This window comes from Aspergillus brasiliensis (genome assembly GCF_001889945.1).
Source record: "Aspergillus brasiliensis CBS 101740 unplaced genomic scaffold ASPBRscaffold_10, whole genome shotgun sequence".
Lineage (NCBI taxonomy): Eukaryota > Fungi > Ascomycota > Eurotiomycetes > Eurotiales > Aspergillaceae > Aspergillus > Aspergillus brasiliensis.
This window is the reverse complement of record NW_027137451.1, coordinates 833,104-852,825: the sequence shown is the minus strand read 5'-3', so window position 1 is coordinate 852,825 and position 19,722 is coordinate 833,104. Positions and strand designations below refer to the sequence as shown.

The window sequence follows — 19,722 nt, the reverse complement described above, 5'->3', positions numbered from 1 at the left end:
AACTGGCCGTGGCGGGGAAACCCATGCTGCTTATCATCATAACTACAGAAGTACTAGTCTTTTTCATCAAAATTTTATCAATGCTTGGACATTATGATTCGAACACAAACTCCTTAGTCTACCACTACCACTACAAATCCACCCATGGCACGCACCGGCGACGGCTATTGACCGCTTGGACTATCTCCGTCTCTCCGGGGTGCCCTTCATTTTCTAAAGATAGAGCACCGGGCGCTTAGAGCCTACCAATCAGACGAACACCTCCCCCATCACACACAGCTCCCATCTCTGGCTGGAGGGCGGTTCTTTGCAGACACAAAGATCTTCCCTTCACAATGATTGGCACGCTTGCCTCCCGAGTCTGTCCGTTGTCGCCCATCATGACGGTCGACTGCTCGGATTCGTTGTGGCCGAAGCGCCCGCCATCCCACCACCAATGATAGCATCTTCACGCTGCCCAGTTGCAGGGATGACGGGTGCTTTGTGCGCAATGTTGCAGTAGTTCCTGCAGGTCTGGTGATGGTGGGAGGGAGTTCCCTCCAGATCTCCCTCCGTTCCCCTCTTTCCAGCGCTTTATTAGTAGAGCAAGCGCTACCGGTCACCAAAGGTGATCTTCACCTTACCCCGTCTCGGTCGGATTCTTCACCACCGTTTTCTTTGTGTTTTGTGTTTTCTGTCAAGTTATCGTGCCCTCAGCTCTGGTAGCTGGGTAATCATTCGTTCTGCTAATTCTCTGATTGATATCGTTGAATCGTTGATCGGTGTCGACTGCAATCGAGATATTCTAGCTTTTTTGTTGGATATACGTTGTTTGGTTCAACTTTTGCATCATAACCTGCATCTCTCATCGTAATAGACGGAAAAGGAAAACTAGCGTCGGGCACATTTGGGCATCATGACGGACGTATACCGTCCCGCAACGGGCAGATGCCCACCTCTGCGACAGGTGCGAGGGACGAGGCTTGATACAATAGAGGAGGACGCACGCGAGGCGCAGTATGCAGATACTACCGAGCATGTTGCGTCCAGCACCAAGCAGACAACACCAAAGGCACCGCAACTTCCACAGCCACCTCAGCTGAAGCTCAAGACTAGCGGGCTTTCATCGGTGTCGTCTCGACTCAATCGGTTCTTTTCGCCCATATCTGCAGGCTCGGTCTCCTCTTGTTCAGATACCGAATGGCAGCGTCAGATGCAACCATTCGAAGACCTGTACGATGCCACCGACGATGATTCGGACATCAGTGACGAGTGCACTTCCTTCGCTAGCACCCGGCCAACGAGCTTGGTGACACCCACAACGCGTACTTCGGTGTTTTCTCCAGTCTCCCGCAGTAGGTACCCCAGTCTCACGATACCGTCATCCACAATGTGGCCATCTCTGCATGGTGCTGCGAAGAGCTCCCCGATCCCGCCAACGCCGCCGCCAAAAATCCCTGTTTCTCCAGCCGCCCTGTCCATGCTTGCCCATTCCGTACCGGCCGTGCATGCGCCGCCGTCACTGGATGGCAGTGTGTCCTCTGACCAAGTGTCGAACATCAGTGCTCCAGCCACCCCAGACCTGCAGTCCCTTCCAGACAATGACTGGACTGCGCAAGACGTGCATGTTCGACACGGTTTGGAAGATTCACAGGATGAAGAGCTCTCGAACTTTGAGGCGGAACCGGATACCCAAAGCATCCAGATTGCGATCGAGGGCGCCAATGAGGACTGGCGCCAGGTCCTAGGCAGGTTTCCACGGATCCCGGGCGGCCAGTCGACCGCGTCGTCAATCGACTTGGATGCCGAGCCAGTACGGGGAGATACGCCTTCTGACCGGGGCGTATCTCTTCCTGCTGATGCTTTGGAGACACTGAGGCACATCTCACTCGATGGAACCCCAGATCCCTGGTCGGAAACCTCTGAGTCCAATGAAGAGATGTGGCAGATCCGTACGCCTCCAGAACGTCCACGCAGTGCCGACGACGCCACCCCGGCGTCGGAACTCTCAGGGTATAGTTTCAGCAGGCTGAGCATACCCTCGCCCGGTGGCTTCTTTGCTTCACTGGGTCCACGAGCACGCCACACCTGGTCGATTCCATGTGCGAATAAGCCGCCGACCTCTGCCACTGCCGAGCGCTTTTACAAGTTACCGTTCGCCCGAACTGAAGGAGAGGTCGTTGAGCATGTCATAGACTACCCCGAACGGACGACAGAAGAACAGCTGACGGCCGTATATGACCCCATCGGGCCACCTACTGCCATCAGGATCCCGGAGGAAAGGACGCCTAGGTTGTACGATCAAGTCGATGATCAAGCATGCTGTGAGGATGACGATGACGCTATGGACGATGTTCTTGCACCCGTTGGCCTTGATGACCAATATGAACGAGACGAGGACTACGAGAGCGAACTCAAACTAAAGGCAATGTCGGGACTAGACCGGACCAGCGATTGGCTGGCAGCCCAGGCTTCGTACCTTTCAGCTCTTAATGAGACCAATCCCGTGAACATACTGGATGAAGGTGCATACGACAATGGAGTTGGGAGCAACAACGAACGGCAACCTCTTAATCAGCTGAGCCGGAAACAGTCGGTTCGTTTTGCCAAAGCCCTTCCAGAAGCACCCAGCTCCAGCCCATCTTTACTGGCGAGTAGAGACTCCATCTACTGGCGCGGATTCAAGGCAGTCCAACAGCAGTCCAGCAGTCGAGATACCTTTGTGCATCGGAACACTAGATTTGATGCCGTTCAATCCATCCGACTGGGCTTGACGGACGCACATATCAAGCGTCTGCGTGGCAACTATGAAATTGCCCGTCCAGAACGCCCACCCTACAAAGGCCCCTTCTCATTGGCGCCTCGCAACTCAACGATGGACTCGGCGCTGGCAGAGAAGGCTCAGTTCTCCATCGTCGAGAAGGAGCAGACTGTTCTGTCTCAGATTCGTCAGCCGATGTGGGCCATGGATGCTCTGAGATATGTCAACGGCGGTAGCCTGATTGTGAGCCCTGCCCTGAAGCAGCTGTCCAGCACATCTGTGGTGGGCTCACGCAAAAGGGCGCCCCGTCAACTACGGATCCTTGATCTCGGCGGACACGCCTCGTGCGAATGGGCTTGGCAACTAGCTCACGAGTACCCTCATGTGAAAGTCTATACGGTCTTTACTGAGCATCAGGCGGTCAATCCAGGCATCAAAGGGCCTCCCAATCACCGGCACCTTTCTGTATCCCAACTGTGGAAACTGCCGTTTCCCGACAACAAGTTCGATGTAATCTCGGCCCGCTCCCTTCCTGCTTTGTTAAAGAAAGAATGTCCGATCGGGGAGACTCTGGACCAGTATGACCTTTGCCTGAAAGAGTGTCGACGCTGTCTCAAGCCAGGTGGTTACTTGGAGTTCTTCGTCATGGATGCAGAGATAACACGGGCTGGCCCGCAGGCATCTGCCAGGTCAGCTGAGTTTGCGTCCGGTCTCAAGGCTCTGGGTTACGACCCGACGCCGACCAAAGGCTTTCTCAGTCGCTTGCAGAGGAACTTCGCGGATGTCAAACGAGCCTGGATGTTCCTCCCCATGGGTACAGAGCCAGTCAAGTCTGAACCGCCTAGGGAGACACCCGACCCGAGGGTGAAGAGCCTCATCGACGAGTATGAAGCAGTACACGGCCCAGTCGGAAGCACGGCCGATATTGCTAGTGTTACGGGTGTGCTCGGTGGCTGGATCTGGGAGCAATGGCTCGTAAAGCTGCAGACGGAATTGGGACTGGAGCAACAAGACCTGCTGGCAGGCATTGGAAGTGTCTTTGATGAGGGACGCAAGAACGGTGCAGGCTGGACCTGCTTGTCGGGGTGGGCAATGAAACCGAGGCTGAAGAGGAAGAAGCGTCACGGACGGAAATCTAGCAAGGGCTGAGCCTGCCTCTCCGTCTGTCCTCTTTTGCTCTTTGATGTTGAGGTTTCTGTCGCGCCGGCCAAGGTACAATATGAACCACAAGTTGCCCTGGTGGCGCACATAATGTAATAGCGGGAGTTGTGTCTTTCTTATCGCTCTTTTCAAATACCCCTTTGTTTACGTGGAATGAGAGATGATGAATGCAGAGTGAGAGATGGTGGACACTAGGGTGGACAGCTGTTGACAATGACACTCACTTGATACCCATGCAGAATAAATGACATAGTAGTAGGACTCTCTGTAGTTATGCGAGATAATATTGGTTAGTGCTTTATCTGAATATATAGTGGCCCGCAGGTCTCCTGGTAGTGTACTAATGTTTGGACCGATTGAGATAATAAGCTGGCAACCGGCTGTCTGAACGTCAAATACTTGCAATGAAGGCCTAGATAATTTCCAAAGGCAGTAATTGTAAAAATGCTTCAAACCCCACGAGAATACCCAAAATACTTCAGTCTCTATGCCACAGTTCCCAGCATAGCTGACATACTAGTCACGTGACCATCACAGAGCTCAACACCAAACCGCCGCATCATACCCGCAGCTCCAGATAATCGCATATTCCTCTTCTTCACGTCTTCCACCACATAACCCACCAAGAACCGGGGTCATCGACACTTCCTTCCCAACTCTTCTACAGCCAATGCGCTACTAGTCCACTCACGAAAAAATATTACAACCAACAACCGCACTAATACCCCTCCAAGTCTCCCCCCCACCTCGCAACCGCAACCATGCTCTTCTTCAGGTAAAGCAACCTCAGCGAAGTCTTCACACGAAGCACCCAAGAACAACATGACTAACTTAACCCCCCTATCGGGTTAATTGGACAATAGCTTCTTCAAGACCCTAACCAACCAAACGGTGACCATCGAACTCAAGAACGACATTCGCATCCGCGGCACCCTCAAATCCGTCGACCAGTACCTGAACATCAAGCTGGATGATGTGGACGTCCTGGATCTGGATAAATACCCGCATTTGTCGTCCGTGAAGAATATGTTCATTCGTGGTAGTGTGGTGCGCTATGTTATGTTGCCGAGGTCGGAGGTGGATATTGGTCTTTTGGAGGATGCGACGAGGAGAGGTATGCTTGAACAAACTCCCCTGTTTCTCAAGTTTGGAGAATACATGATTTGCTGTGCGCGGCTGGATGTATGAGTTGCTAACGGTTGGTGTGGTATGTATAGAAGCTGCGAACCAGGCTGGGAAAGCTCGGTGATTTTTCTATTTGATTGATGATGGCTTGGTTGGGATTTTTTGCTGCTACGGATGGGATTGTCCTTTTTCTTTTATGTATTTTTCTTTCCATTTCCTTTTTTTTCCTTTCTTCTTTTTCTTCTTCCATTTGCAGATTTAATCTTCACGATGTGATGATGTTTTGTCGTTGACATGCGGGCTTTCGTTTCTTATCATGTTGTCGATATCCATGGTTAAGACATGGCGGAGAGAGAGAGAGAGAGAGAGAGAAAGCATCGGGCCAGAAGCGGACTGGCTGCCCTGCTCTTATGAGAGGGCTGGACTGGGATTGTTTGGAGGTGCAGCTGCTGAACGATGGTGATGACAAGTACACCTGCATACTTCATCTACTTACTACGAATACTAGATGTAGATGTCGTTGGGAGGACGAATATGGCTACTATAGTCAGGACGAATGCTGCACACATAAAAAGAAAAAGAAAACGAATGGAGTGTGCAGATACTACTAAATGGTACATACTTGCCTTAGTATCACAGTATCAGAATGAATGAAAAACAAATACCAAAGGCCACATTCATACTGTCGGTGCTCCAAGTCTGTTACCCAGTTAGTCAGAACCGGAAATGGAAAAGCAACCCGTAGACAAGTCACCTGACTTCGTGTCGCGAAAATCGAAAGTTTCCCGCCCGCCGCGCCCGCCCGCGCCTTATCTCTTTTCGCCGCTTTGATCTACCGACCAGTCCGACTGCCTCGAATTCTACTCTCTGACTTTCAGTCTATACGACAAACATCTATACAGCTATAATATACTTGCACTATATACTATCTATGATTGAATATTTCGAATGAACATGCATTGACGCTTCCAATTCGCCATACCATACCATACTCACAACCAATCCGCATAATTCATCCGCCACTCGACTACTACACGATAAACGAAACGAAGCACACGACTTATTACTTGTTACAAAGATTGAGCTATGCCTACTCCATTCCCTCCAAGAAAACCATCCACGCCGTCTCGCGCAACGCCAGCGAAGTCGAAATCTACGAAACGCAATACCAGTCTGCTCAGTTTCTTTCAGAAAGCGGACGGGCCGCCGAAAGCTACGTCCCGGCAGTCGCGGATTACGCAGTTCGCGACGAAGGCAGAGAAGAATAATAGTAATAGTGATGAGAGCTCCTCCGGGGTGAGGGGTCAGAATGGGGCAACTGCTGGTGCCGAGGGGCTGTTTTTGGAGGATAAGAAGAAGGTGGTAAATCTTACGAGTGAAGGAGATTTTGTGAGGGAGAAGACGCCGGATGATATTTGGGAGGAGGAGGAAGAACGGTTTCAGGAGAATGGGGGCAGTGTGAAGAAGAGGAGGGTTGGGGAGGCGATTGCGTTGGAGGATGATATTGATAATGGGAGTGGAGAGGATAAGAAGAAGGAGAGCGAGGGTGGGAGTGGCGCTGAGGCAAAGTCGAAGCCGAAGTCGAGTTCGTCTCGGCCAGTCAGTGGGCCGTTCATTGATGAGTCGGATAGCGAGAGCGAGGATCTAGAGCAGTTCAGGGAATACGACAATGGAGCTGAGAATGAGACCGGGGTATCAAATGAGAAGACAAACTCGACAGACGAAACCCCGACTCCCGCAGTCGATCTCGACACACCACCGGTAAGAGAAGCCACGAGCCACGTCGATGATGATTACGCGAATTTTGACGATCTTGAAGAGGACGAGTTCCGTGGGGAAGAAGACTTCTTAGGTGCATTTGATGACGACGAGGATTACAAGGGCGACATTGGACTTGATGATAGCGGGATCTCTGGTGAAGACTTTGGTTGTGAAGCGCCGGTGTGTCCTGTATGTCAGGCGGTTCTGGCAGGGTTGTCTGAGACGGTAAGTTGGGTGGGTTGTGTCTTTGGTGCTGGTGGTAATGGTTTTTCTAGGATGTCTCGGTCCATGTCAACGATTGTCTCGATGGGAAGCCTACGGAATTGCTGAAACATGAGCCAGAGGCGGAAGCAGACCCGGACCCCGGGCCGGGACCGGAGCTCAAGCCTGCGAAGGGAATGAGTCGTGCGGAGCGGGCTGCTATCGCGAGACCAGCGCAGCCCGACCCATATGCCTCTGGCGTTGCAGGGACGAGGTCGGCCTTCTCGAAGCTCATGGCCGGGAACGCGGAGGATACAGCATGGAGTGCAGCGGCGGCCAACGAGGTTGCGTCTCGCGGAAAACAGGCGTACCAGCGGACGTGTCCGTTCTACAAAATCATTCCTGGATTCTCTCTCTGTGTGGATGCGTTTCGATACGGCGCCGTAGAGGGGTGTAATGCGTACTTCCTCAGTCACTTCCACAGCGATCATTACATCGGCCTGACGGGCTCCTGGCGCCATGGGCCAATCTACTGCAGCAGAGCTACGGCGAACTTGGTGTGCCAGCAACTGAAAGTCGACCGGAAGTGGCTTGTACCACTCGAGTTTGAGCAGAAGACGGAGATCCCGGGGACGGGAGGAGCGCAGGTGACATTGATCGAGGCTAATCATTGTCCGGGGAGCGCCATTTTTCTCTTCGAAAAATCCATGGGCTCCGGTCCCTCGCAGAGGACACATCGTGTCCTGCATTGTGGTGACTTTCGTGCCTCGCCGCTTCATGTACAACATGCGCTTCTCCGTCCCGAGATTGCTGACCCCGCAACCGGCAAGGCTCGTCAGCAACGAATCGATGCCTGTTATCTCGACACTACGTATCTAAGCCCAAAGTACGCATTCCCTAGCCAGGAAGATGTCATCCAAGCCTGTGCCGACCTTTGCGTGGAGCTTGACGGGGACGCCAACGACACCAATGGACGAGCGTTTGGACGACCAGTCAATGGGAAAAGCGGAATGCTGAGCCAGTTTGTGACGGCTGTGACTGGATCCCGCCCATCTCCCACGCAAGGCAGCCGCCCTCCTGGGCGATTACTGGTGGTGATTGGGACGTACAGCATCGGCAAGGAACGCATTTGCCTGGGAATCGCACGGGCATTGAAGAGCAAGATCTACGCAACGCCAGCTAAGCAGCGCGTCTGTGCGTGCCTCGAGGATGCTGAACTGTCCTCGCTGCTGACAGACGATCCCACGGAGGCGCAGGTGCACATGCAGACGCTATTTGAGATCCGGGCGGAGACGCTGGCGGACTACCTGGACTCGATGAAACCGCACTTCACGCGGGTGGTAGGCTTTCGACCAACAGGGTGGACGTACCGACCGCCAGCGGGACGAGTGCTGGACAACCCCCCGGTGTCGGTCGTGCTCAACTCGGCCCATTGGAAGACGCCCTTCTCTGCGAGGGACCTGATCCCACAGCGGGGAAGTACACAGGAAAGCGCATGCTTTGGAGTGCCGTACAGCGAGCACAGCTCCTTTCGGGAGTTGAGCATGTTCTGCTGTGCGCTCCGGATTGGACGGGTGATCCCGACGGTCAACGTGGGTAGCCGGAAAAGTCGGGATCGCATGAAGGCGTGGATTGAGCGATGGGAGGCTGAGAAGCGGAAGAATGGATTGTACCGCGTGGAGGGAAGTCGCTGGTAGGGGGGAGAAACTCTAACCAAGTGACCAAAGTACGGAGTAGTTCCTCTGGGGACAGAAGGATCCGAAGGATTGAGAAAGGCTAGTCGGGGCATGTTGCCTAATGGGGCAAGTTTGGGGTAGTGCTGTAACGAGTCACACGTCCCGAGTTATGTACATAAATGCATTAGTCATGAACATTAGCATCGTTATGCTCCCGTAACTCTCGCCTCCCCGGAGTCACGCGATCACCAGGAATCCAAGGCCGTTGACCATTTGCGATGCTCTCACTGGCCCATCAGATGTATAGCCGTGGATTCATTCAAAGTATGTTCTTTTTGGGGCGAGGATCTCCAATAAACCCCACGGGACTCACACGAACAACCGAGTACAAGCGGGGGAGGGCAAAGGGACCGGCGCTGCAAATCGGCTGGCAGATCAGTCGCGGCTCAGCAGAGACTCCCGACTTTCCCTTCCGTCGCCTGGCTTTGCCTCGGGGATCCAAAGGAGCCCGTCTGCCATAAATATGCCTGTGCTTCAACCAAAAAGGAGGGAGACAGATCAACCACTCTCTCGACAAGAACCTGCTTCACCCATGGCGAGACTTGAGTGAAGTGGACAGTAACTGATATCTTCTCTTCTCCAACAATCCTTTTTTGATATTACCTTATAGTTGCTTGTTGCTTATTTCCTCTCGGAGGTAAGGTGGTCTCCTTGGCACCCACATTCCCGGCTGCATTTGCGGCTGAGAAATTGCTTCTCCTCCGCTGCAACTGCCGGTGCTAACATCCGAGCTGACCAGCTTCCCTCTCCCTCCCACCCCACAAAAACAATCAATTATGCTTGCCCTGCTGCTGTCACCGTACGGGGCCTACCTGGGTCTAGCCCTGCTAGTTCTCTACTATCTCCTCCCTTACCTAAAGCGCGCCCACCTCCGCGATATCCCCGCCCCCGGTCTGGCCGCCTTCACCAATCTCTGGCTGCTCCTGCAAACTCGTCGCGGTCACCGTTTTGTCGTCGTCGACAACGCCCACAAGAAATACGGCAAGCTCGTTCGCCTCGCCCCCCGTCATACTTCCATCGCCGATGATGCAGCCATCCAGGCTGTCTACGGCCACGGAAATGGCTTCTTGAAGTCGTATGTGCCCCCCCTCTCCCTCTTTGTAGTTTCTGTTCCTGGCATGTAGGAGACATAGTTTGGAAGCTAATTACTGCTTGTGCAGTGACTTCTACGATGCCTTCGTCTCCATTCACCGTGGTCTTTTCAACACGCGCGACCGCGCAGAGCACACCCGCAAGCGCAAGACCGTCTCCCACACCTTCAGTATGAAGTCGATTGGCCAGTTCGAGCAGTACATCCACGGCAACATCGAGCTCTTTGTCAAGCAATGGAACCGCATGGCCGATACCCAGCGCAACCCCAAGACGGGTTTTGCCAGCCTGGACGCCCTGAACTGGTTCAACTACCTGGCCTTTGACATCATTGGTGACCTGGCCTTTGGCGCTCCCTTCGGCATGCTCGAGAAGGGCAAGGATTTCGCCGAGATGCGCAAGACTCCCGACTCGCCTCCCTCCTACGTCCAAGCCGTCGAGGTCCTCAACCGTCGTGGTGAAGTCTCCGCCACCCTCGGCTGCTACCCCGCTCTGAAGCCTTTCGCCAAGTACATCCCCGACAGTTTCTTCCGTGATGGTATCCAGGCCGTCGAGGATCTGGCTGGTATTGCTGTCGCCCGCGTCAACGAGCGTCTCCGTCCCGAAGTCATGGCCAACAACACTCGTGTCGACCTGCTCGCCCGTCTGATGGAAGGCAAGGATCAAAACGGAGAGAAGCTTGGTCGCGCCGAACTCACTGCCGAGGCCCTGACCCAGCTCATTGCCGGATCCGACACCACCTCCAACACCTCCTGCGCCATTCTCTACTGGTGCATGCGCACGCCCGGTGTGATCGAGAAGCTCCACAAGGTCCTGGACGAAGCCATCCCTCAGGACGTCGACGTCCCCACCCACTCCATGGTCAAGGATATCCCCTACCTCCAATGGGTCATCTGGGAAACCATGCGCATCCACAGCACCTCCGCCATGGGTCTCCCCCGTGAAATTCCCGCCGGTAACCCGCCCGTCACCATCTCCGGCCACACCTTCTACCCCGGCGACATTGTCTCCGTGCCCAGCTACACCATCCACCGCTCCAAGGAGATCTGGGGCCCCGATGCCGAAGAATTCGTCCCGGAGCGCTGGGATCATTCCCGCCTCACCGCCCGCCAGAAGGCCGCTTTCATTCCCTTCAGCACCGGCCCCAGAGCCTGTGTCGGTCGCAACGTCGCCGAGATGGAACTCCTGGTCATCTGCGGTACGGTGTTCCGCCTCTTTGAGTTCGAGATGCAGCAGGAGGGACCCATGGAGACGAGAGAGGGTTTCTTGCGGAAGCCCCTTGGCCTGCAGGTCGGTATGAAGCGGAGACAGCCTGGATCGGCTTGAACAAGCTGCTTGTATCTCCTGCAGAGTGAAGTACCTGAAGAAGAAAGAAAGGAAGGAAGGAAGGAAGAAAACCCTTGCATAGAATATTCCGAAAGGAAGGGGGGCACATTTGAAGAACTTCTTTGTATATGTATAAGCGACAGTTGCAGACTGGATTATATACTTAGCATTCATGCATGCAATGACATGATGAGATGATCAATTTCATTATCTTTATATGTTACTATTTTCCTTTTTGCCTCTCTCAACATTTAGTGACTTTTTTATTACTTACTAAGCTTCTCATACAGGCGATATATGTCACAAGATTCACATTATGAATTAGTACAACTAATATCTCAGAGAGAGAGATAGAGAGAGGGTCGTGATCATAGATAGCTGCCGTAGCATATACACCATTCATCATCATCAATACACACACACACACACACACATCTCCAAAAAAATTATACACCCCAGCATAAGAATAGCGGATATCCATCTCGCTAAGTGACTACCAACTCTTCGGTCCAAAAGTCTGCCCACTCGGCACGACCTTCTGCACCGCGGTACCGGCCATATCCATGGTGGCACCGGTAATATTGGTACCCCACCAAGACGGGAAATTAGTGCCGGTCAAATCCAGCGTCAAGAAAATGAGGATTGTACACAGATCCAACCCGACGTCCAGACCCGCAGACAGGACGTAGTTGTAGTGCATCCACCAGCCGCGCCAGCGGTCCCGGATGTACTTGTTGAAGATGATACCCACGATACCCCAGGTCAGGTAGTTGAGCGGGGTGGCGGGGGGGATTAGGCCAGCACCGCCGAAGATGAGCGGGGCGCTGAGGAAGCGGATGTTGCTCTTGGGGAACATGCGCGCTCCGATGTAAATGGCCACGGGGAGGAGGGCGCCGGCGAGCCAGAACCACATGAGGCCGGAGTAGAGCTGGCCTGGGGAGAAAATGCGCTGGGGGCCGATGAGACCCCAGATGACGGAGGCTTGGTAGAAGACACGGCCGTTGGGGCAGCTGTAGTTGTCGGCTTGGGTTTCGCTGCAGACGTCTTTGATGGTCGCGAGACCCCAGTTCATCACGGCGATTTGCACAACGGAGGACCAGAGGGCAGCGACCATTTGGGCGGAGAAGGTCACTCGTGGGGGGAGTTTCATGTAGTGTGCTGGGTAAGGGTTAGTGAGGGGTTTGCAAAGCTTTTTAGATTGGGGGTTGGGGGAATCGGAGCATACCTAGTTTCATGTCCTGGTTGAAGTAAAGACCTTGGTACATGCTCATATAGCCGTAGGTCTTGAACAACATCATGGCCATGGGCTTTCCGGGTTGGATGTAGCCGACGATGAACTCCGTCAAGACGTTCAGACCGATGGCAATGTTGGTGGAGGCTTGCACGATACCAATGGGCACGTACCACACCACGGCCATGATCAAGGAAACGAAGAACGCCCACCAGCTCAGGTGGGTGGGGTATCCCAGGACCATGCCCAAGCCAATGCCAATCATGATCAGGGTGATGGCGGCGTACCACCAGAGCGGCACCTTCTTGTACTTGGACATGATGCGGGCATGGACGTCCTCCTCTTCCTTGCCAAAGTTGCGGAAACGCACCCACAGTTCATTACCGTGGAACAGACCGGTGTGGATCAGAATAGCAATGATGGTCGCGAACGACAGTCCGTAGCAAAGACTGAAGGTGGTCGACAGGAAAAGCGGCGAGTATTCCTTGTACGCCTGGATATTAAGCGTGAAGTCACTGTTCATGATCCGGGACACATTGTACTGGGCGCCGGTGTTGTCGTAACTGTTCGAATCGCTCATGGGCAAGTATTCGAACCACCACATGCCGCTATAATGCATGCCGATGGTGACCACCCAGAAGAAGATGAACATACCAATGAGGGTATTGGCAATGGCGTGCCAAGGCGCGATCAGGGGACTGAAGTTGAAGCCGGAGATTTGCGTCCAGTCAAAGGTCATAGGGATCAGAGATAGACCGGTGGACCCGCCAAAGAGCTGGTTGACCACAGCATTTTGGGGCTTGATCCAGGTCACCCAGGCGAAGATACTGAGGAACGGGGCGATAAAGCCGGGAATCCAGTACCAGCAGAAGGATCCGATCATGACGTAGAGGAAGAAACGGTACTTGCCAATTCGCCAACCGGCCACCTTGCTGGGGTCGGGCTTGCTGTGGTCATGAAGCGCCGAGAACAGGGTGCAGTTGATAAGGTTAGAAGGCCAGATCATGGCAGCGGGAGTGACCAGGAATCGGTGGAAGAATCCAGCCATACCGAACCCAAGCATCTGGGTCGAAATGCACATGAAGATTTCAAACGCCCATCCGAATCGCTGGTGGTAGAAAGCTCGCTGGGCCAACAAGACGTCTGTCGCATAAGCCGCACCACCACCGAAGGTGGCATTGGCCATGACGACAATGAGACAATGTTCTTTCTTGCTGAAGGGGCCGGGGTTCAGATTGCACTCGATTCCAAAGAAGCGGAACTTCTTGTTGGGAAGGAATTTCGCCCATGCCACACCGACAGGGTAGGCGACAACTTGGGCAACGTAGGAAGGAATGACAATGTAGGGGTCACGCATCGAGAACAGCATGTTCAGCGCCGAACCGATAGTCGCAAAGATCAGACCGATGGTCCAGGCACGAATCGTGTTGGTGTGACCTCCTTCATCGTAGTTGGGCACGGCCGCACGCACCTCGGGGTATGGCGAATTGTCGAGGAGCTCCTGCGTGATGCCCACGCGGACACCCTTATCATCCGTATGAAGAGCATCATCGATCTCATCGGCGATATCGTCAGGAAGGTTCGGATCCCATTGGTGCTGTTCCTTCAGGTTCTTGAGATGGACGGTGGCCGCCTCCGGGGAGGATTCATCGGCCACCGCCGTGCTGAAAGCCTGCTCCTTCTCACTCATCGCGGCAGTCGACGAGAGGAACGCACGAAGAAAGGCTTGGGGGAAAGGTCAATGAAGACAGTAGAGCAAGTACGGAACTCTTCTACTGGTTGAGAGGAGAAAACAACAGCATCCGGAAACGGGGGGCAGATGAAAGCATCATATAACCAGCCAATTTACCCTCTCCTGGATAGAGACGACAGGAGGCACAATTAGAGCCGACGGTAACCCGACGCCTTATCGGACTAGGAGATAAATTAAACGAGCTGGTGGCGTCCACTGATTGCGGGAGAGTTTATCTCTCCAGCTATCAGTTACCCCAGTCTGTTCGCCATGTTCCGATGTAACCTGAATGTGTCTTAGCTTTGGGTAGTTAGTTGGACCGGACTTGAATCCAGTTGTGTTTTAGCTAGTAGATCCAACCAGTGGCGGACCTGGGAGCAGATTCGCCAGTCAGCCCATGCACGACATGCACGGCCCTCGAGGAATGCTTCCATCCCTACCCTCCTTGCAATTTGGCTGCCTAGGCAATCTTGTTCTATGAGGGAGTCTCATACATAGTTTCGCGCAGACCGATAAGTTGCACCGAAGCGCATAAGGCGGCCCCCTCCGGTGAAGGAGCTAGTCCCAGAACCTAAAAATTGGGGCAAAAAGGAAGTTCTGTCCACCATCCGGTCCGGTGAGCCAGCTGAATTACTAGTACAGCGGACGAAATTCGATCGCAGTCGGACCAGGTGGGGATTTGGTCATTCAGAGGTTCTCATTGACGGAAACTGACACGCGACCAGAGACACGTGCACCTGATTCGGTGATTTTAAAACCAAGAAAGGACAAGCTACCACTAGAGCGACTGCAGTACGTCTGAAGGGAGGGGGAGGAAGGATATGTCTCGGATGTGAGCGAAAGGATCGGGGGTTGGGTGGTGGCAAGATGGGACAGTGAGACCATGCGAGTGGTTGCGCTGGACGAAGAGGAATCCCCAAGGCAAACCAGTGCCTAAGAGATAAAGAAAAGATTACCAACGAATATCGGCGGAAAAAGCAACGCTGATACGGCGGTAGCAGAAAGTGCAGGAGACTATGCTCAGTTTTCCCCGGGTCTGGTCCGGCGGACTAGCCCCTTTTGCACCAGGCTTGTTCGCGATAAGCTAGTCAAGCGCCGGCGGGCTTCACACGGCGAATTGGCTGGCGCAAATGTGTTTGAGCGAAAGCCAATCGGGCGTTGTCTGGACTTGGCAGCACTCCAGCCGAGGTTTTCTGGATGTTCTAATTCTCATCGCGTGGCAGTCTTCGTGCTTTGCTCTCTTTCCGTGCAGAATTCTTGTCGATCGACTCGGTCGCGCAGTGGACTTGGGGAAAGAAGGCCTTCCTGGTGTCACTAAAGCCACTGAACACGGAGATCTCCTCCCACAGTGACTGTTCAGGACCACCAGTGATCCAGCTTTCCTTTCTTCGTTATCATCCCTCTAGTCCAATGACAAACCAGCCACAGTCATTGGACAATGCGCGGACTGTTTTCGGGTGGGCGGGGACGGGGGGGACACTGATAAGCAGCAGCTGGACACAATAATCCCCAGATTGGTCCATGCCGGACTAGTCGTCGACAGCGTGTATCATCTCGACGTAAATTAAATTAGCACCTGCCTCCTTCTGCTTAGTTTAGCGGTGGAAGAGCCCTATCCACCGTGTCGTCTGCCACTAACGGCACGGCGGGATGCACCGTCCCCAGTTAGCCTTCCGGGCTGCATGGAAACATGGAAACATGGCATTTCGCCCATCGAGAGGGAGGGGAAAGAACCTCATTCTCGAACATCCCCTGACTCTAAAGGATTGTTCCCCTTGCAGACGCAATGTAACCCACATTTGGTGTGTGAGTGAGAGTGGATGTGAGTGGTAGGGATGGTTTGACCCAGAAGCACTGGAGAGGGAGGAGGGAGGAGGGAGGCGAAGTGGAAGAAGAGACAACCGGTTTAGCATCAAATCACTTGACCGCTGGGTCATCCTTCAGTTTAGCGCCAACGGCCTGGCTGCCCGATCTCTTCGTTTCAACTACGTACTACTTTCTATTGCGCATCCACCCCCTCTCCTTCTCCAGACGCCTGTGCGCTCCATAGTTCGAACACCGATTTATGCTTTCTTTCTAAGCGAGCCTACCATTGCCGAGACGAAAAGCTAGAACGCAGCCACTGAAGAGCCACGGGATGGCTAGATGGAGTGCTCACTGCTTGGCATGTAGCACGAAGATTGCCGTAGCAGCCGACAACGCGAGGGGCAAAAGCAATCTTTCGGAGGCGACAAGATTGGGTTAAGACCGAGGCCAGCTAATCCATGTATCGTGGGCTCGCCTTGAACCACTGAGATGAGTTGGTATCGACGTTGCGCTACATCTCCAACCTAGGCCCGTTTGCTGGAGACTAAAAAGCCCCGATCTATGGTGGGTACTGCGTCTAAAGGATACGAAGTAGATAAAGGAATATTTTCGACGATAGTAGGGATCCATGATGTGCTTACAGTTTAGCCGGACGAAGCGCATCCATCAGCCATAAGAACAGGGGCATGCCACACCAATATGCGACTACGAGGCACCGACATGCCCGGTAGGTCAAGTGCATATGCCAGGTTTGCTTTAGCTCCCTGCGCCAACGGGGCTCCGTTGGGTCGCCCGGCTGGCTTGAACCTTATGCTTCTCCATCCCATGATCTAGCGTTCCCTGCAGTCCTGCTTCTTTCTTTCCTTCGGTATTGGTGGCTGATGCTGGCTACCGGAATCACGCGATAGACTACTCGTTAGTCCGCCCCTGTAGGTTGATCGAATGATGGCCTTACCGTCGAGACTTGGATTCTCATGTAGTGGTTCGGATTTTGCCATGATGGGCTTCCCCAATCTGTTTTTGTAGCACGCAAGCAGCTCAATAGCTTATAGCGGCCCATACGGTTCGGTGGGAGCGAAGAGAAACTCATCCGTTAATGCCCATTCAAAATCCGCCTGGAACTGCTCATCAAAATACGAGAAGTCCAGCCGATCCGTAGAGCCTCCAGGCGCGTTCCCTGAAATACCTGGATTATCGCGGTTTGCATCGGTTCCTGCTGGACAAGGAAGATGCGTCAGTAACCGTGCGTATCTAGCAGGTTGCATGGCTATACCTTCTGGGATATTGGTCTGGGAAGTTGCCGTGCTATGAAACTGGGGGTCGAATTCCTCTCGCCACCACCACACCGTATCGATAACAGGACTGACGACCAGCCGGCTCCGGATCCGAAGAGCAAGGTATTCGCTCCCGTCAGCCTTCCGGAACACTTTGGTGCTATTCCATAACTGGCTTAACACCATAGCAGTCTTGGCCGCGATATCGAAGTTGTCAACTGACATTTGCTTGGCCAAGTTGATCGCATTGAAGTAGGATGACTTGGCTTTGTCAACATCCATCGTAGCCCATTGTGGGCCTTTCAACACCCGCAGGAGAGCGGAGGATGCGAGAAGCAACGCATAATTCATCTGGGTGGGAGAAGTAGCAAAGCCGGCCATGCTTTGGCCCAGAATTTGTATGCTGCTAATAGTGTCACATGCGGCTGTCGTCAGAGCTGCAAGACACCCTGAGGAGAATGAACTGGGATTACGAAAAAGGTGCAAGATTTGGATACTCAGACGACACAAGCTTGTAGCGAACCTATCGTACGCTGTTTCCCATTAATTTATATGATTTTCCCACACGCGAAGAAAGAAGGCATACCTGAGAACGCCTGCGCCTCCAGGTCAAGCGCTTGGGCATCATACGCTCGCAAGAGTATATCGAGCGACCTCTCTTGATCAGGGGATATGTTCCGGACACCGAGCTCCAGTGCTGCTGTGCCACAGCGAGTTTTCAGGTCCTCACACTTCAGCTCGAGTACCAGCGACGGAGAGATCCTCTGGAATAAAGAATGTTTCGCGTCCCCGTCCGGTTCCAAATCTGCCAGTGAGCGAGGGGGCTGCCCTTTCATCACACACGCACTATACTTTCTTTAGCGTCGAGAAAGTGAAGACCCATCGCGAAGCACGTACCGCTGATAGACGATAACGCAATGAGCCCAGAGCTCTGACCGTCTGATCATCTCCGCTTCCGATGGGGCGGGTAGTCGCCTTCTCTTAAAAAATTCATGACTGGACATGGGGATGTGTAAGCCGTTCTGCATGGCAATGTGTAGAAGCATGCCGCTTAATGGAAACGTCACGTCCACCATAGTTTCATCTTTCGGAAGTGGCCATGTCAGAACTAGCAGCAGCCCCTGAAGGCTGTGCCATGCTGAGTTTCCTGATATGATCGAGAGCAAAGCCATTTCATTTACATTGCGCGCGAGAGCGGTTAGCAAGGTTGGGTTTTTTGAATAGGTTCGGGATGCAGTCCCAACTATAGACCAGAACAGAAATTGTGACTGCGTATAGTACGCATTTGGAGTGGTCTCTGCGTCAAGAATTGGAAGAAACGAGGCATATTGGTGGAAGAAGCTGCTCCGTATCAGAGATGCCCAGAACCACGCTCTTAAGCAAAAGTGTACTCACTTCTGGAAGAGCTCGTCTATCTCACTTCCGGTCAAGTAAACGTTATTCAGCGAACGGGGCTCTGTCGCATCCGGGGTGCGTACGCTTGACACCATTTCCGGTCCTGGTAACGGCGGTCCTAGTCCAGGCGAAGGTATTACGTGCTGCGAATCTTCAAATGGGGGTGTCTGCGACTGGGTTTGAAAGACTAAGTCGCCCTCGACAGCTGTCGAGTTGACTTCCATCTCAGCCGCAGCTGTTAGCATGGCGATAGGCGAGGGTCGAGAGGGGTCGGATTGTGTATATCTCAGTCTTCGTCGCAGCTCGTCTGTCTCTTGCTCGAGCTCGGACAGTCGCCTGTTGTGAAATGGTCACGATTGATCACCTTTTAATAATGACAAGTATGATCCCAACATACTTGCGTTTGTGTTCCCGACGAAAGGGGTCCGATATGATACATCGTATGTTCATCTTGGAGCAACGGGAGCATGCCTGATTGGGATTCAGGTAGGCGTCACATTTTGCCTGCTATTTGGTTAGGGATGGCCATTCATGGATACCGAATCCCTTCTCGATCCTCATAACAAAGGACACTCGTGTTTTTACATCCCATACCTTCTGCTGCCTACACTCAGTGCAAGCTTTTTTACCGCGTTTCACCGATGGTGAAGGTCTATTATGGTTCATGTTAGTACTGGTTATGCATATGGGCCGGACGATGATTGCTTACGTTCTCTCGCTAGATATCATCTCAAAAGAAGTTTCTTGGATGCAAGCTCGGGCTCTGCGATCCGGTGGCTCATACTGTTGTTGTTGTTGCGATGATGAATGTTGGAGACGCCGGCGGCCAAGATTCGCCTCCCGAGCGGCACGCGGGGATAGCGCCATTCTAATCTCCGACAAACTGAGCAAAGTGAAGACGTTGGAAGTCTTGGAATGTAACAACTTACCTGACAAGGTTAGTGCAAAGCCAAGATATAACGGAGATTTATGATTACTAGGACTTAGTATATCAGATCATGTAGTCAAAAGCACTAAGAGCCGAGCTGCCAAATATGATGGTACTAGTACGGATGTTGGTCGCGTCATTACTACCCGACGAAAATATATTCGATGATGGTATTACTCACACGCGACGGAGATCCATTAGTGAATGAAATCGAGGA

General features: G+C 53.1%; 4 protein-coding genes across 4 annotated transcripts; 1 reads left to right on the top strand and 3 right to left on the bottom strand.

Moving 5' to 3' along the window:
* Positions 1 to 235: 235 nt before the first annotated feature.
* On the bottom strand, positions 236 to 848 carry ASPBRDRAFT_57229 (uncharacterized protein; the record flags this gene model as incomplete). The annotated part of the gene is made up of 3 exons (XM_067627716.1): positions 236 to 347; positions 386 to 549; positions 807 to 848. The coding sequence occupies 3 exons, from the start codon at positions 846 to 848 to the stop codon at positions 236 to 238; spliced, it is 318 nt and encodes a 105-aa protein (XP_067476835.1).
* A 47-nt stretch (positions 849 to 895) lies between these two features.
* On the top strand, positions 896 to 11,139 carry ASPBRDRAFT_57228 (uncharacterized protein; the record flags this gene model as incomplete). Its single annotated transcript, XM_067627715.1, has 7 exons — positions 896 to 3,773; position 4,075; positions 4,765 to 4,957; positions 6,218 to 7,012; positions 7,063 to 8,674; positions 9,547 to 9,799; positions 9,885 to 11,139. The coding sequence occupies 7 exons, from the start codon at positions 896 to 898 to the stop codon at positions 11,137 to 11,139; spliced, it is 6,987 nt and encodes a 2,328-aa protein (XP_067476834.1).
* Positions 11,140 to 11,632: 493 nt separating this feature from the next.
* On the bottom strand, positions 11,633 to 14,060 carry optB (small oligopeptide transporter, OPT family; the record flags this gene model as incomplete). Its single annotated transcript, XM_067627714.1, has 2 exons — positions 11,633 to 12,297; positions 12,365 to 14,060. 2 exons carry the CDS (start codon positions 14,058 to 14,060, stop codon positions 11,633 to 11,635), a joined length of 2,361 nt encoding a protein of 786 aa, XP_067476833.1.
* Positions 14,061 to 16,664: 2,604 nt separating this feature from the next.
* Positions 16,665 to 19,444, bottom strand: ASPBRDRAFT_57226 (uncharacterized protein; the record flags this gene model as incomplete). The annotated part of the gene is made up of 9 exons (XM_067627713.1): positions 16,665 to 16,771; positions 16,801 to 16,871; positions 16,971 to 17,715; positions 17,769 to 18,028; positions 18,080 to 18,523; positions 18,578 to 18,913; positions 18,975 to 19,081; positions 19,172 to 19,229; positions 19,287 to 19,444. 9 exons carry the CDS (start codon positions 19,442 to 19,444, stop codon positions 16,665 to 16,667), a joined length of 2,286 nt encoding a protein of 761 aa, XP_067476832.1.
* Positions 19,445 to 19,722: the final 278 nt, after the last annotated feature.